The sequence below is a fragment of the Chaetodon auriga genome, chromosome 18 (assembly GCF_051107435.1).
Source record: "Chaetodon auriga isolate fChaAug3 chromosome 18, fChaAug3.hap1, whole genome shotgun sequence".
NCBI lineage: Eukaryota > Metazoa > Chordata > Actinopteri > Chaetodontiformes > Chaetodontidae > Chaetodon > Chaetodon auriga.
In genome coordinates, this window is record NC_135091.1 from 13,402,109 (window position 1) to 13,420,031 (window position 17,923).

Consider the following 17,923-nt stretch of genomic DNA (forward strand, 5'->3'; position numbering starts at 1 on the left):
GTAGTTAGAAAATAAAATTTAATCTATTCAGGGTACCAGATTCATACATAGCAGATACAGGTCCAGAACAGACATTAAAATACTGCTCAGCTGAAAAGATTTCTGCTTGTTTTCACAGCTGTTTGACAGCGCAACATGACACACACAGACTGGAAAGATTGAAAAGACGAATCACATCAAGTGATTAACAAGCATTTCATATATGTTTACGTATACAAAGCAGTATAAAACAAGTACAATAATGGACAGACAACAAGTCCAAAAAACAAGGGTGTAAACATTTGTGTATATGTGCTTTTCATGACGCCAGCGTCACCACAAATCGGATCAACCGGTTAACTGCCATCGTCGAGGCAGGGTATAGAAATCAAAATTAAAAAAAACACTCTACTCCGTCTGGTGTACTTGTATTGAGTATTGTATACTAAAAACTCTACACCTGTATATTGCGGCTAGAATACATAGGAAAACTGCAGAACATTAAGCCTTTGTGGGCCTCTGCATCGAAACAATGCCACACAATCTACTCAGGGCTTTTGTAACAGAGCACCATATTGATATTAGTGTGTTTCCTCAGCGTCGTTTCCAGTCGTACTCTACGGTTTCCATTGGTCCCTTTCTGTAGAGATGGTTGAAGTAACAACTAGGCACAGTGGGTGTCAACAACAACACTTAATGCAGAGATGAAACTGGGTATTTCCAGTCTTCCAATGGACAGAGCCAGCTCATGTAGCAGTACTAAGGAAGCCGTACAACCTCAGGTCTTTGGGCAGAGTCTCCAAAAGTCTTCAGCTTGGAGCTCAAGTGCTTGTTTCGAAATGTATTGCCAGTTATGTTTTCATTTAAATGGCTGCCACGGCTGGTGATGCTAGTCTGGGCTTCAGGGACCCCGCGTCCCTGCCTTCCTGCTTTCACTTGGCATCGGCGGACAGCTGCTCCAGCAGGGGGTTGGCCTCGCTCTCTGGTGTTTTGACGCTGTCGGTCCTCACGATGCAGGTGGGCCGGTGGAGATTGAGCATCACCATTAGCTGCTGCCTCTCCAGGCGGAGCTCCTCGATCTGGGCCTTGAGCTCTGAGTTCACCATCTCCAGGCGCTCCGATTCCTGGACAGAGATGATGAATTGTTAGATCCTACTGGACAAATACATTGACCAGAGCACTTCAGAGTTGCTCATCTTACACCCGTCTGCTTTTGTCACTTCTGAAAGATGATGTGAGGCCCCTGACTTTAAGTTGTACAGTTACACCGAGGCTTGTGTTAGCCCGATGGTGTTAGCTCTGATTTGGCCTGAATGGCTTGAACGTGAACCAGCTGTTCAGGTTAACTGAAGTCAGGTTATTCTTGGCTACCACCCTGAGCTGCTCTGCTTCTGCTCATCAGTATGCAGTGCTGTGTCATGAACTCACCCTTTGAAGGAAGTCAGTCCGTTCCTTCTTTTTGTTTCGGCATCGCGCTGCTGCTACCTTGTTTTTCTCTCGTCTCCTTTTCCTCCTTTCCTCATCTTCATCCATCTGCAAACACAAGGTACCGTTACTATGAGAAACAGCCATTAAATGATTGTATTTCATATAAATAAAATCTGATAATTCCTTTCTAAATAACATAAACCTTCAACCAATAGTAGTGATCACCTAGGTGGAAAATAACTGTTGTGCAACCTCTACAGTAATTCTTGTTTTAAGCACTAGAGGGGGAAAAATTCCACTTACAGAGTGAATCGACTCATCACGGCCACACACTGTGTACATGTAAACGATCACTTTAATCTTCTTATTTACATGCAAAAGTATTTCCTTGTTTAATCCTAATATAAAGTATACAGGCACCCACAATCAGCTCAAACCCATGCATCTACAACTACTGACAGCTTTTTATTTGCTGTTGGTATTTAGTTGTTACTACACTAATGTTAAAGTCAGACTGTTTTTTGACTTTTCTAGATGTTTGCATTATTTAGATACGATTTTGATTTTTTTTTTTTTTTTTGCTATTTATTTGTGCAGTTTAATTGTTCCTGAACTCTTCTTCTGTTTAGTTTTTGCATAACTAGTATTTTGTTTTGTTTGTCTGTGAGTTGGGCAACACTGTGGGCACCTGAGGTTACGTAGGTAGGAAGGCAGGTGCAGGTCTGGTTCTTACCAGAGCGAGAGAGGCATGCAGGAACCACGATTTCTTGGCCTTTTGTTAGCTTGCCTTTTTTTTTTTAAGAAACTTCACACAGACACTGGTCTTTTGCTGGCATGCGTCACGCACCCGTAGTGCTGCAGTGGCTCTTTGATTCTAAGTTTGACTTAAGTTTGAGTTTTTGACAAATTGCCAATATACAGGGATACAATAATGTTATATACAACACGCCTACTGTGAGAACATCAGTGTAGAAACACTATTTCTGAGCATTTAAGATCTTTCTTATTCTTTACATTCCTTCAGACTGTGAATGGGCTGCATGTGACACTAACATCAGCCTTCTGGTTCTTTACTGACAAACATCAGCTGGAGACTGACATGTTTTAAGAAAATGATAAAACCTGACTTGATAGAGGGCTTTGAATCCTGAACCTCATGTCTTCCTTCTCGTTTCTACCCTCTGACTTGACATACTTCTTTCACACGCCCGCTTCTGCACTACTTCCTCTTCTCTCTCTTGCTACCCACCTCCGTCTTGATGGCCAGCGGCCTCTTCCCCAGCCTCCCCAGGAAATGCAGCGGGGACAGCATGGTGCCCAGCTGACGGAAGTCCGCCAGCTTCAGTTGATCAGTGAGCGTGGTGGCCGAGATGCCCGCCAGCGGGCCCAGGCTGGGCAGGGAGCCCGCCGCCAGCGAAGGGTCAGGTATCTGTCCCGGCATCATGTCCGACCCGGCCACCACCGCCGCTTTAGGGAGAGAGAAAAGAGGAAGAGAGCGAACGATTAGGATGAGAGAACCAAGCCTGACAATGAAGCACAATGCTGCTCTTTTATACCAACAGTGGAAAGCAAAGTATCACGGTAAAAAACAAATATACAACCTAAAACAACCTGGTGACATACATTTGCACTTATATAAATATTTTCTGTTGTTTTGTTTTGTTTTTTGGGGGGGTTTGTACAGACTTACTCTTCTTCTTCTAGTCTCTGGTAGTAGCATGAGCCATACATTCATACCCCTCTTCCATTATCATGCTACAGCCTCTGACAGTGTGTTTTATCTTTATTATGATCTTACAGTATTGGCATTTCTTCCACAATAAGATTAATGGACCGTCCTGTGTGCTTGTCATCAAACATCTTTCTAAATACGGGTTGCTGTTTCCAAGAATGCATTCAAACGTTGACAGCTTTGACAGCTGTGTTATCTTCTTAGTCAACGGCTGGTGAAAAAGCAAACTTCACACTGTCAGCAGCTAAACACTCATCTCTGTAGTTTCACATGCACGGGGAAGCCATGAAACAAACGGAGGGCTATCTTCTACACTTACGCTTCTCATAATCTATCGAGTGGTTTTTGTCTGGAACGTTGGTTTGGTTTTGCGTAAGGAAGATTCAAAGGATATCAAAAGCATTCACGTCAAAACAGAGCGGGTAACACTCGTGCCTTCCACGGTCACACTCTTTCAACAATTTGAGGTAGTTCAGAGGGGTCGACCGCAGCACTTTTTAATGTAATCAGGGAGGAATGAGGGACAGGGAGGAGAAAAAGGAGAACTTGTGCAGGCCTGAAGGAAGTGGCTGGAGAATTAAGACGTCGCTCTAATTACTGTAAGGCCGAGAGCTGGAAAACTTCTGATGGCCAAATAAAAAACAAATGTTGCAGATGGGAACAGTGTAACATGAGCCGACTGTACCCTGCCCATCCCTGCAATCTCTGAGGAGAGGCGAAGCGAGAGCAGTGAATTTCAGAAAAGTCGGACGAGAAATGGTTCCTCTCACTGTTCGGTTTATGCAGAAAAAGAAATATTCAAATGCAAAATGCTAAGTAGGTAGATGGGTGATAGAGGGAAACATTCAGCTGCCACCAAATAGAAACTGAGTCACTGCATGGATCAGATTTATTCCTGACAAAACCCCAGTATGGCTGATACAACTGAACAACTGATACTGCAATAGCTTTGGCACGCTGACAAAATGTCAGCTAGGATTACCAGCCAAACCCAAAGCTACGAGGACTTTTAAAAAGACTGACGATATCAGTGTGACTCCTACATTAATAGCTTAATTCACATTTGCCTCCTGAGTATTCGGCCGAAGCTGAACCTCTCCAGGTCGGGCACGAACCGAACAAAGCCCCTCTCATGTGGAACCAACAAAGACGTGTATTGTGAGGCGCTGCGGAAACAGCTGACTTTGCTGGTGGGTGACTCGCTGACAGGCTGACGGTATTGTAAGTTAAACCAAGTTTTTCTTTCTTAGCTACTTTTTTTTTTTTTTTTTTTTTTTTTGCAGGGCTGAAAGACTTGCCCTATTACAAAAGCCATAGAGGAGGTAATGAAAAAAAACAAGGTTATGTAACTCTATTCTAATGTACTCCACCCTGCTTATGGGCTGGTCTCACACTGTTTTTACAGTTGGACTGGAGTTTACTGTCGAGCATGGTGGAAACCAACGCTGCTCACTTTTAGCGGGAGGAAATCAATTCTGAAGTGCACAGAGTCGCTTCTCTCTTAAATGAATTAGACTCTGAGATATATCTGTCATGCAACGCTTCACATGGATTTGTCTACTGTTTCATCTCAGTGGTGGAATGTAGCGAACTACATTTACCCAAGTACTGCACTTATTAGAACCACATACTTCTACTCCATCTCTGAGGGAAATATTGCATTTCTTTACTCCACTAGATTAGTCTGACAGCTTCAGTTATTAGTTACTTTTCAGATTACAGTTTTTCATACCCTTCCCGTCCAGTGAAAATCACGTATTTCCAAACAGGTTTATTCTGAATTTGTCTGATAAACTGAAGGATTAAGAGTTCCTTTATGGATTAAGAAATTTCTCCTCCTTGTTAAGTTAAATAAACTATTCAAAAACCCTGTTGGATTAGTTGTGAAATGCATCGCCACGAGGCTGAAAAAAGGCTGTTTTTCTGGGTTACGTGGTTCTCGCACACAGTGACGCTACAAACATGATGATCTTACAGAATGTGATGCATTGTCGCGCTACCCATATTAATGTAAAAATATATATAACAGTAAAACACTGACAGGGAGCATTTTACTGCACAATGAGTACTTTTACTATTATTTCTGTAAGGTTTTGATTGCAAGACTTTTACTTGTAGTGGAGTATTTTCACAGTCTGGTATTAGTACTTTTACTTAAGTACAGGATCTGAATACTTCATCCAACAATGTCTCGTCTACATAATAGGAGATTACTGCAGGCAGCGTGTAAATTTGCAGTACTAATGACCTAAAACATGGTGCACTGACTGTCATCTAATCTTCACACTTCTTCTGACCTGTTCTTTACCACGTTCAGTCTGCATGATTTATTCGCTCAGAGGACAAGCTGGTGTGTGGAGCCAGTGTCCAATGAGGCATTTTATTATTTAAATCCCGGCTGCCCCCTCCCTTCCTCCCTCTTTCTCTCCCCCTCCTCCCCCACTGTATGTATACTCCCATTTACACTGCACTTGGCAGCAGCCTGTTGTTTTTGCTGGAGAGGAAAAGAACAAGACAGCCCTGGTAAAAATCTCTCTCAGACAAAATTCCCTCTCTCTCAAACTCCCGGGAGGGGTGGAGGAATGGAAGGTGCCAAGGCCTTCTCTTTCTGCAGACAGGCTGTGTCAGAACAAGGCAAACCATATGGCAGCAAATCCAGGGGGTGAATGAGTGGGAGAGCTCTTTTAAAATAGCCAGACAATAGTACAAATTGTTGGGCTGAAGTGACTGAACCACTGCGTTTACTATAAAGTCTTTGATAGGGCAGTAACCTCTGTGAGCTTACAAAAACAGCACATTTGAGATTATGCAATCGCGTAGACTATTAGACTCCCTGCATCTGCACCTCTTACTAAAGCCACACAGAAATCACACAAACATGAGCAGAAAACCCCCGACATGTGACTTCAGACCATGCCATGTTTTTTCTTACATTGCTCATCGGTGACCAATAACTGTGCTGGAATTCAAAAGATGCAATCCAAACTAACCTCTGGGCTGAGAGAACAGCCACAGGAACTGAAGCGCCCATTAGGAATGACTGAGCGAATCGCTTTCAGAGCCAAAATGGAGTCCGATATCCAAGTTGGCCAGACACTCAGGACCGGTATACAGACTCAGATTAGGCTCCGTCCTGGACACACACGATTTTTCAAATGAAATTGACTCTAAAAAAATAAGTCAATTCAGGAATAACCATATTTTATGTCTATTACACTGGCTCACATGAAATACATTGTAATGCAATCCTGCTCAGTCAGACATATTGCAAGGAAAGCCCCTGTTTCTTGCTATGGCTTGTTGAAGCATGCAGCTGAGGCCAGACCTTGCCACACACATACACACACACACACACACACTCAGAAAAACACATTCAGTACATAAATGCACATAAACCTCACCATTTGTCTGCATGACATCAGAACACACAAATCAAAAACCCACTGAGGTAGTTTTGCCAGCGGCCTCCAAAACAAAGGTGAACTGATGTCTGAAGCGAGATGCCTATCAATTATGAGTCATAAAAGTGAGTTACACACCATACCAGACAATTTATTGTACCGCTGTAAACTCAGACACATAGCACACTCCTGACGTGGCTCGCTTTGGAGTCAAACATGACTTTTAAGTTGAGTAGAAAGTTTATGTTTAATCTGTTCCTCCTCTTTCAATCTGCCACACAAGTGTGTTAAAATCCCCCTTGCAAATTCACCAGCCCGCCAAGCCTCCAGACACGAAACCCTTAAGATGTCTCATCTGTACAACGCAGGGAAAGTTTGCCGATGCATGTCTCGCGGGGCGTGATTACACTCAAAAAACATGAGTCAAAGTGATTTTTACATTTTTCAAAAGAAGGGTGTTTTTCTCTCTTTTTCTGTCAGCAGCAGCAGCCTGCAGTTGAGGATTAGTGGTCAGTGTTTGATGATGCAACGCCGTCGCTGTGCTTCTGCAGTTGAGCAGAAAAGCCAGTGCCACAGCTTTTAGGCCCACACTAGCCTCAAACAAAGACACCTACACAGCCCAGGAGCCGCTGCCTCTCAGAGCTAACTGAGGGGAGACGAGCTGAAGCCAAGGGCGGGGAGTGGAAATGTCATGTATTAGTTATGAAATATAGGACCGTACCCAAGGCAGGTTCTGGCTTCAGCCCAAAACTAACCTAAATGCATGTGAGCCATAGATAGCTGGAGGTGTGTGTGAGATGACTGTGTCAGAGTGTGCATGTGAGGGTTCCTATATGTGAGCGTGCAGCCAGTCAGCATGTCCTATATGTATTTAGAATCCACTGGTTCTTTGCTCGCATACTGTCTTCAGCTTGACCCAATGTGTCCGTTTCCTGAGTCATTCCTGAGAGCAATTAGCAGTGCTGAGGAATTCAGCCCCTTACCAATTGCCAGCGGCACGACTGGAGGCCCTATTATCCTCATCCCCTATAGAGATGGTGGGGGGGGGGGGGTTACAGGGACATTTCAAAGGCGCCTCATTACCTTCACATACTATTACTTTTTAAAAAAGGAGCCCACTAACAGCTCACCTCTACCAGCACAATCATTTTGCAGACTGAAAGCAGGAATCAAAAGTTTTTGCTCACTGATTTATCTTTGCCCAGGACACAAAGTTAGATTTCTGTGCTGCCAGACAACTCAACTTTAAATCATTGCATTGTGGCATTACGGGAAAGACGTGCACACTTTCCCAAATGCTATTTGACCACTTTCTGTCAGCATACTTTATTAAAGCCTAATTTTGGACTAATAAGGCATTGCAAGGCCCACACACTAGCATCTTGCAAAACTCTTGCAAACAACTTCTACAGCTTCAACACTACACGAGCGCTGAAAATGAGCAATGAGCGCAAAGGCTCGGGCCAAAGCACGCTCTCTCACTCTCTGGCCAAGGTCTCAGCGATCATCATTACCGTCTGCACTCAGTCAGGCTGTGTGTTGAGTTACAGCCTTTCGCAATCCTCTGAGGAAACCAGGGAATTTGGCACCAACTTTCCTCGAGGACAGGACAGTCCAAATATACAGTATCAACATTCCTCTAACCCCTCATTATATTTTCATTGGAGGGACAAGACGCAGGCACGAGGAGGGAAGAGACGCCGTGATAATGGCTGTTGTTCTGATCATGCTGCGGTCACCTCTAGCCATTTTCAATTCAAGGGTGATAGCATGTGGAGTGCAAGCGATTATCGCAATAGAAAATATGATCTCTTTTCATTTCAGCTGCCACAGATAGTAGAAACCTTTCAAAATTCCTTTTATGAAGATGGCTAAACCTTCCCAAAGCAATTCAGACCAATTATGAACATTTACCCTGGCAACACTGTCAATGATGATGAGACCCTGAGCTGTAGCAGTAATGAGCAATCTTAATTTCCCCTCACAATAACAGTCTAGATGTGTCAGCAGTGAGTAAGCTGGTGCACAGGGCACACACAGGTTATCTTTTGTTCACAGTGAAATTACACAAGAGAGCAGGAAGTTTCACTGTTGCATTTTATTGTAGAATTCAGCCTAAGAGTGAAAAATTTTCCAAGCAAAACGAAAAATACAAAGCACCTGCAGATATGCACAAAGCATGAGCACTGTGGCTGCCTTCATTCAAACATTACAATGTGATCATTGGCTGGATTCCTGCTTGGCCCGCTTCATGCCATTCAAACAGTCACACGTCTATATTCTGCATCTGGGTGGTCGTGGTTGAATTATTATAATGTTACTATTTTTTCCCCGCATTGTAAGTCTGGATTAGACTTCGCATGGCACTGGGGCTTTGGCTTGGCTCAGACATGGATTAAATGAATCAAAATACAAAATGCAGACAAAATCCATTTCAAATGTATGGAGTTCACGTCAATGACAAATCCAAGGCATGTGCAATCCCTGACAATAAGATATTGGCCAACCAAGTCCAGAAAATCAGATTTAATGCTGCCTGTTGAAGCAATCACCATCATTGTGTAATGTGTGGTTGTCACTTTAATGCTGTTTCATACTTTGTCCTCTGATATTTCCTCATCTGCCCCACGTCAAGCAGACGCTTGCTCTGATTAAACAAGCCCCAGTGTCTGCACTGCACTATGTGTTCAATCCTTTTGTTGCTCTTGAAGTCTGCAGGCTAAAGGTCAATGTTTAGATAGACGTTTAGTGACAAGACTGTTTTCTGTGCACACACAGTGAAACCTGGCTTCCAGTCCAGAAGAAATTCAGGAAATCTGGAAATCATAACTATGTGAAGGCCTTTTAAAAAAGGAGCTTTTACTGTGCTCTTTCTAGAAAAAACAAAAAAACACTGGATTTAATGTCTCTTCTCCTGGTTACACCTTTGGACATTTGGGTGTTTGCTTCCACAGAGTACGTCTAGTCTGTCCTGACACTCTGTTTTTACAAACCATGTGGAAAGGCTTATGTGGACTACAATGTGATACTGATAATGCGATACGTACGGCAGTGAATAGCTGCTCCCCCAGCATTAGTATTAGTATCATTGAGCCTGGCTGTTGCATAGTTGGCTCGCTCGCCTGCAATGCGTCTGCTGTCTATTCAGTGTACTGGGGTGCAGCTTGGCAATTCCAGCTCTCCAGAGACGCACTGGAAGGCATTTCTACTTAAAATAAACCCTGTGCGCCCACGTCCAGCCTCTCAGCCCTGTCGGCCCTGCGCTGCTTGTCGGCTCGCCAGCCCTTCCCCATTAATCCACTGCAGCGTTCCATTTATGCAGAAACCATCCTACGGATGTGCCCGGGCAGACGCTGGGGCATTTAAACCCTCTGCAACACACGCTCTATCACTTAGACACATGCAAACACAGATAAAGACACAAAGGAAACACATATAGAAAGAACGCACAGATAGTTTCCCCTGCATGGCATGTACTGTACGAGCTAACACTGCACCGGCTGAGGGGCACACGTTCACTATATAGGAAAACACTGAACCTATGAACTTGCAGGCCATAAACTCACACACATGCACACGATCCACCCCTATCCATCATATTATCCCTTCCATCATTGCCCTTTAACCTTCAGGCCAACAGGGGCAGAGAACCAAAGCTACCTCTGGTCTGGATAGAGTTACTGTTACACAGGAAAGTGTAAATCTTTTCAAAGACCCTGATGTAGACAAGAGATTGATATTTACTGGCCCATCACAACAGCACAGGGAAAACAAAGAATTGCTGCGGTGGTGATCAAGGGGAAGTGTAATACTGGAGTGTGTTTAACATGCAATTCACATGTGAGGCTTACACACACACACACACACACACACATAAACATACAGGGCATGTCCACTATGATGGGCCAAAGCAAAGATTGCAAATATGAGCCAATCTGAGCACACATTCCTGGCTGTACTCACATGCTGCCAAATACACTTCACACTTCATTTACATCACTTATGTTTCAAGGTGAAGCAGCTTTGCCAAGAAGTTTTTTTAGTGCAGCAGAAGGTGATACTCAAGAGAGCATCTTGAGCATCTCCTGATTAATTCAATCTGAAACAGTTTTGCTGCAACTAACAATTACTGTCATTGTCAATAATCTTTCAATTATTTTCTCGATGAATTGATTGGTTGTCTGGTCTGTGAAATGTCAGAAAATGGTGAATCAGTGTTTCCCAAAGCCCAAGTTAACATCTTCAAATGTCTTGTTTTGACCAGAACCCAAAGATATTCAATTTACTGTCATAAAGGAGTAAAAACACCGGAAAATATTCACATTTAAGAAGCTGAAATGAGAGAATTTAGACCTTTTTTAATTACTCAAACTGATTAATTGATTATCAAAATAGTCTGTGATTAATCGAATAGTTAACAACGAATGTATTACTTGTTGCATCTCCACTTTTAAAAACACAATACCTACTCAGAGAAAACTTGTCAGTCCTCTTCTGTCAATGATGCAACCGTGTTTGGACGCTGTAGAAAAGCAATAAGACATTTATCACTGTTCATAGTAAAAGTACTGGTATTGTTATGAGAGTTTAGAAGACAAGTTGACTGATTGATCAACATAAAGTTAACCAAACGCAATTTTGATAAACTGATTAATTGTTCAAGTGAGTTGAAGTGAACATTATCTGGTTTCTGTTTCTCAAATGTGATGATTTTCTTTTTCTTCTGTTAGTCTTTATAAATGAATATATTTTAGATTGATCTGGCAAAACACACTATTTGAACACATCACCTTGGACTCTGGAAAAATGGGGTGAGCGGATTTGAGTTTACATACTGCACAATTACGTGATGGATACATTAATTGATAATAAAAATAATAATTAGTTGCAGCCCTAATTATTATTTCTCCATGCTTACCAACACAGAAACACTGTTATCTTAGAGTCAGTTTGCCAATCTGGTATTCATAGCTTATCTATCCTGCAGCTGCATGCAAAGTGTGTGACTTTCAAGCAGGAGCACTGAAAGTAGTTTGGGAGTTGTGGAGCTAGCCGATTCTAAGGTTACAACAGTCTAGACACATGGCATGAGTGTACAGCAGTATCAAAGTTTAATTCACATGTTTATGTGAGGTGCATTTACAAAACCTTGCAGACTCTCTGTAGTTTGGTGCATCAGGCTAGCCTAGCTAGCAGTTTCTCTGAAAACCCCCAGCGTGCGGCGTGTATAGCGTTACATAACTGTCTTCACAGGGCTAACCGACACTTCTCCTGTTTAGCAACACTGAAATTAAGACTCCCGAGATGAAAGTATCTTCAGTCCAACATGAGCTGGTGTGTAATTTAGCTAACGTGTTCGTGGCTGTGTAGCGACAGTTGCTACAACAGTTGTTACAACAACGTACAAATTGACTTCTGTGGTAAGAGCACAGAGAAAACTTTTAAACGATTAACATGAACTCAGATTTTGTTTTTTGATCTGTTTTTTTTTTTTTTTTTAACAGCAGTTACATGAAAACACATCATCATACGTTCATATTAACTGAAAACAAACCCCGCACAAACAGTCGTATTACAAAACTCAGTGTCTACAACGTGGTGAGAAAAGTGTCAAAAAACGCAAATATGTCAAGCGTGTACCAATATTTAGTTAACTACTAGCACAAAAACAAAGAGATGAGAAAACAATGGCAGCACAGCTCGACGGTTCGCACACACACTTACCTGTTGTGCGTCCAAAATCCGCAGTAAGAGTGTGGACGGTGTGGGAGTTACGAGTCGGATGTAGGTGTTAGGACTAGCTGGAGTCGTTGCATCAGCCCGTTTAAGTACTGATCTTATCCGCGAGCGCTCCGGAATGCGGAACTGCTGCCTCATACGTCAGCGGGGATGAAAATAATGTAAGAGGGCTGAACGCACGGAGGTTTGTTTGCTCCACCCCTAGCAACCAGAAAACACATACACAGACCGGAGGACAGGAAAGTTTCAGCTGAGGGACACATGGAGAGATAGACATGGCTAAAACACACGCCTCAAGCCATAAACGAGTCAATAAATAAAGGCACGGCTATAAACACTCACACACACTCTCTGGCTTAGCTGCAGGTGTTTTATTATTTGATAAGAGGTGGGGCTGAGAGAATTAAGCCCATGCCAGTAATAGACTGCAAAAATAAATCAGTCCAATTGGTCACTCATTTAGAAACTATAATAGAGAATTGCAATGGTGGTCAAAGCCAAGTCTATAGTTATAAAAGCATTAATGTCAGTAGGTGGAAGAAATTTGAATACCTTTGGAGGACTTACAGTGTGGCACTGCTCCCAACCTTTAAACAAATCAGTGTCAGGCCTTAGTGTGGATGTGAGATGTGAGTAGTTTGACCCAAGAGTGATTTTTAGAGGTCTGAGATGTCAGAGTATCAGGTATTTCACAACAAGCTAAAATGAGAGAAAAGTCAGAAAAAATCAAGATGAATTTGTGCGACATAAATATATTATCTTCTTTCTCGTATACTCTTTAATAGTCTTCAGATTTATCTTGTGATCTCTTAGGGGGTTCCGACCCCCATGTTGGGAACCTCTGGTATGGAAGATTCACACTGGGACACTTTACCCCGCAGCTCGTGCTGTTCTTTGTTGTCTTAATTAGAGTTAGATTACATTTAAATCCCTCAGAATGGACTGCTTGTGATTATTTAAGCAAGGGGAAGGATGTGGCTTAGTGCCTGATTACTTTCAGAAGATGTTTAACATGTTAAATGACTGAGAATACCATCCTGCCCGAAAGAAAATTAGACATTAAGGCTCTTACGAGGAATTGAGTTTGTCAACAGCCCACAACAGTTCCTGACATCAAATGACTATTTTAAGAACTGACATAAAAGTTGCAGCCTACAAGTGACAGAAATAAACTCATTTAACACCTACTGTGTTGTTCCAAATCAAACATTTAGAGTGTAAATGTTTATGCAGCCACATGTCACGGTCTCATTTTCCAATAAAGAGTCATCACTTCCTGTTTAATAGGCTATTTACATTTTGAGTGTTAAGACAGATTGCAGCTTTGATTATTTTAGCAAAGGTAAAAAATGAAAATATAGAGCTGAAAAATCTTATTTTGTGTCATGACATGTTTTCATTGCTTTAATTTCTGCATGTTTTTCATCCTGTACTTACAAAGTCATCTGGCCCTCGAGGCTGCATTCAGATTTATTCCCAGTGTTGCTGTAACACACACATCTGTGAGACTGAGCGAGACGCCCAGCACTGCTTTTCTCTGATAAACTCACAGAGCTAAAAGCTTATTATTTCAGGTGACAGAGGCCGTTTGATGCCTGAGTAATGCAGTAAATCTTGCAGAGTGTTCGCATATGTAGCTTTAGCTGCTGTGATATCCGATTAGATTTTCTTTAAAGCTCTCCTTAATAAAGATGCGACTGCATTCATGACACATAATAGCTAAAATACATCATGTCTTAAGTGTTTCTGATGGAGGTTCCAGAAAGTTCCAGAAGAAACTGAATCTGAATGCCTCTTCTTGCTGCTTCCCTCTAGTGTTGACACCTGTAACTACATCCCATTTGACTGCTCTTATAAAACTGCCATGTGTCGGTTTACAGCACATTATACATACATGTAGTTAAACTTTGAGAGGACTGAAAACAACCCTTAGCAAAGTAATTGCTTTTCCCTCTCACTCTTCATTTTTCATTTTATTGTTAAAAGTTGTGCATGTGTAGAATGCATTTCTTGGTTTGGATGTGACCTTATTAATTATGCCAAAATCTTAACAAAGGATTATTTTATATGAAATACCAAAGTTACAACTGAGCTGCAGGATAATATCCTTGACTATGAAAACTGTGGCCGTGTTATCCTCAAATTGCCATAAAGTGGTGTGTTTTAGTATCATATGAAGCAAGAACGACTTGAGCAAGAACAACCTGTTCTCCTGTGCACCTTTTATTACATCTCAGGTTCTTATCATTATCTGAGGCTCAGCTGGGTGTTACACGATGCCATCTCGACTCTTCCACCTAGAACAAGCAGCTGAGTTATTAGAGGCTCACCAAAATATCCCACTCTGTTCCTTTTTTTAGATTCTAATTTGGTTCTGCTGTGATTTATGTCTCGCATCTGAGGGGAGTTCGGCGGGGGACTGTGCGTCACAGTTGCTCTGAACATTGATGACAAATTTTTTTTTTTTTTTTTGGGGGGGGGGGGGGGGGGGGGGCATTTGGGGTTAATAAAGCAGAACTGAAGCAACAGGCAGACAGATTTCCTAAAACAGGAGGGTCCTGGACATCTTTAGTTCCAACAATTTGGAGGTTTCCCCTTGGCACGTATAGACTTTCAGCTGAATTCCTCTGTGCCTGCAGGAAGGCAGCCAGAGATGTCACTCAGTACACGAACACACATGGTGCAGGCCCATTTGGCACTTTAAGCCTTTAAGAGGGAACTGTCCCTGCCAGGAACAATAAGCCTTGATAATGACACTCTGAAAAAATATACCTGAATATGCAGAGTAAGTATTCAAAGCATGTTAATATGTTCAATGAAAAGTCAACAAAACCTCTTCTTTTCAAGTTAAGCCGTGAACATGAGAGGATATGCAGATATGACTGGAAACACTGCTGTTCTAGAAAATCAGGCTATAGGAATAGTGATAAAGTGTTCGAAAGCTCAGAATCACATCTCAACATATATGCAAAGATCTTTATTTGTGTCTGTTCGAATCTTCCAGGAAGTCTTTGCATTAAAACATAATCTTGGGTGCACTTTCCAACGGCTGCCCGAGTGATGAATGGAGAGGGAGTGCAGTTTGTGGTTTTGCAGCTTTGCCAAAGTCATGCAGAGTTCTTGCTGTGTGGGCGTTAGAAGGTAAAAAAACAACAGAAGTACTTTTTGCACCACCAAACATTCTGTTTTTTCTGCCTCTTTCTTTATTAATTTTTTCAGACAGATGCTCACACATGTATTTCTACTTATATTTGATGCTGAAACACCGGCATCATGCTCACAAGCTGCAAACAAGTCACTCATATTCACTCATTTTCTTTAAAGGATCAACCTGAGGAAAAACTGTAGATTAAGTTGAAGCATTTGTCATAATATTATCCAACAGCACATCTTTGGGAAATACCCAGCAAACCAGACACCTCCAGACATAATCCTGACTCATCTGTCCAACACAGTGCAGACACTTTAGAAAAACTATTTTTACCGCTGCTCCATTTAATTTCCTTCCTTCCTTCCTTTTTTTCTTCTTTCAAAATAATCTCAGACAGTTGTGGATCACGTCAAAACACGTCTAGTAATGTGTACAGATACACCATTTTCAGTCAGGTTATTTAAAACTGTACTGTGTTTCCATTGTTGAGAGTCAGATTTGGAAATGGTGTATTACTACAGAATGATATTCCCCTTCTGACAACAAAGGTTTGGGAGTGCATGGAAACTTTGTCATAGTCTGTTGAGCTAGCACCAAATTCTTACATCCACTACTCTCATGCATGCATAAAAATACTGCACACGATGAATCCAATCAGCGTCCCAACTGAAACATATATATTTGTACTATAAAACATTCTAATTTCCAATCATGTACTTGAACATGACACATGACAGCACACATGTGTATCCGACACGAACACACACGCACATAAAATACATGCCCCTCTTATTGGTTTGAACTGTGATGCTCCATTCACACAAATCAAATCAATCACTTAGTGCACCAGTTGTGTGCTGGCGCTGACTTTAAAACCTGCCCCACTTCATCTTCGTCTCACAACCACAGGCTGTCATCTTTCATGCCAGCACTCCTCTTCCTCCTCCCCACTGATCCTGTTTCCATTTGAGTAAAAGATCCCAGTGTTCTTAGTGCTGTGAGACATGGATTCACCATTTGATGTTCATCGTGTAGTACCCAAGTCTGTAAAAAGCTCATTCTTTTATACAAAGAAATGAAATCTTTGCAGGTTTTTACTTGTATGTGCTCATTTAATGGTACAAGCGTCATGCAAAAAAGCACTAGATGTTTTTCTTCCTATTGTGTTACTGGAAGTGTCGTTTGAATTCGTGCACGTATCCATCTTTGGCCCTGTAACAACATTGGTCTCTCATAGCGTTACTCATGTCACGGGACCCAGCCTTCCCAAACCCGTATGACATTGATTTATCCCCGTAAATATAGCACTTCCTTGGGAATATCACAGCAAGCAGGAAACAGAGTGGTCAGGAGGTGTATGAGGATGAGATAACAGAGGTGGAAACAGTGAGCACACAATAAATAATAGAAAGATAGAGATCTGTAACCAGGCAATGTGAGACATATTACAGAGTGCTGCTGGGAGTAATCTCATCATCCAACATTACAGCAGCAAGCACAGGGAGCCGCCCTTCAAACTTCACCACGTTTTATTTTTTTATTAATTAGTCAGGTCAGTTCAATGCACAGCTCATATTAGATAAAAACAAACATAGACATAAACAACAACATAACCTACATATCACATACACACAAAAAAAGGCTAACAAAACAAAAGCACTAGCGAATGGAAACAATGGAGAAGCTAACAGTTGTGTAGTCAGTCGATACTGTGTGATAAGTGTAGATCATCGAAACCGTGATGGGCTATTTCCTCATTTCAAAAGCGATGCTGACATGTTAATATGTGAAAGCAGGAAAAGCATGGGTTTGAATATTGACATGAAAGATGGCAGAATTCCATTTAGCTCCTTCAGTTTCAGGGTCCTGGTATTGTTCATGCTGTCATGGCACTCGACTACACCAAAAAGCCAAAACGTTAGTACTCTACTTAAAGGCCCTGCACACCCAGTGTTTTCAGACACTGTGGCTGATTAGACCTCTCCTCCACTTGAGGTAGGACAGAGGCGTGATGGGAATTATGTACGGTCACCATACTTCATGAATAAATAATAACAGTAAAGGTGAAAGTTGTCCCGTCCTCACAGGTGCAACCACTGTATCAGGAGAGTGAGCGACATGTCAATCAAGCGGTCTGAACATGCCCACACAGTCGTGAAAGGAGCTTTAACCACAAAATAATTGAAAACGGTTATGTGGGTGTAACATGGGTGTCTAAGGCCTTTGAGTACAATGTTGAGGCATATGTACTGCATGAGAATTTTTTATAAAACTTCATTCTTCAAAATCTCATCTTTCATTACTTTAAATATGACAACTATAGTGATTTTGTTAAGATTTACATTAAAAAAATGTACTACAAAATGAAACTGATTGACACAAACTCAGTCTGACTCTATGGCTATACTGTAACTAAATGCTTATTCCCAAACACTGCACTAAAGTACAAGTATGAGCTACTTGTATTTTGTTTTCATGCTATGTCTCTTCTAA

The 17,923-nt window shown here is 41.8% G+C and overlaps 1 protein-coding gene across 2 annotated transcripts; it reads right to left on the bottom strand.

Moving 5' to 3' along the window:
* jdp2b (Jun dimerization protein 2b) lies at positions 1–12,402 on the bottom strand. Of its 2 annotated transcripts, XM_076756749.1 has the most exons (5): positions 12,265–12,399; positions 11,010–11,062; positions 2,657–2,874; positions 1,408–1,512; positions 1–1,103 (listed from the first exon to the last, which is right to left on the bottom strand). In XM_076756749.1, the coding sequence occupies exons 3-5, from the start codon at positions 2,849–2,851 to the stop codon at positions 912–914; spliced, it is 492 nt and encodes a 163-aa protein (XP_076612864.1). In that variant the 5' UTR covers positions 2,852–2,874; positions 11,010–11,062; positions 12,265–12,399; the 3' UTR covers positions 1–911. The 2 variants fall into 2 exon arrangements, with proteins under 2 accessions (XP_076612864.1, XP_076612863.1); XM_076756748.1 differs by lacking the exon at positions 11,010–11,062 and having other exon boundaries at positions 12,265–12,402.
* Between the last annotated feature and the right edge of the window lie 5,521 nt (positions 12,403–17,923).

Bases quoted from the DNA above. Each gene is read 5' to 3' on its own strand.
- jdp2b (XM_076756748.1), bottom strand. From the start codon at position 2,851: ATGATGCCGGGACAGATACCTGACCCTTCGCTGGCGGCGGGCTCCCTG. The intron at 1,513-2,656 runs GTGGGTAGCAAG...TTGTGTTTGCAG, and splicing joins CGCTGGCCATCAAGACGGAG to ATGGATGAAGATGAGGAAAG. The intron at 1,104-1,407 runs GTGAGTTCATGA...ATCTCTGTCCAG, and splicing joins GGACTGACTTCCTTCAAAGG to GAATCGGAGCGCCTGGAGAT.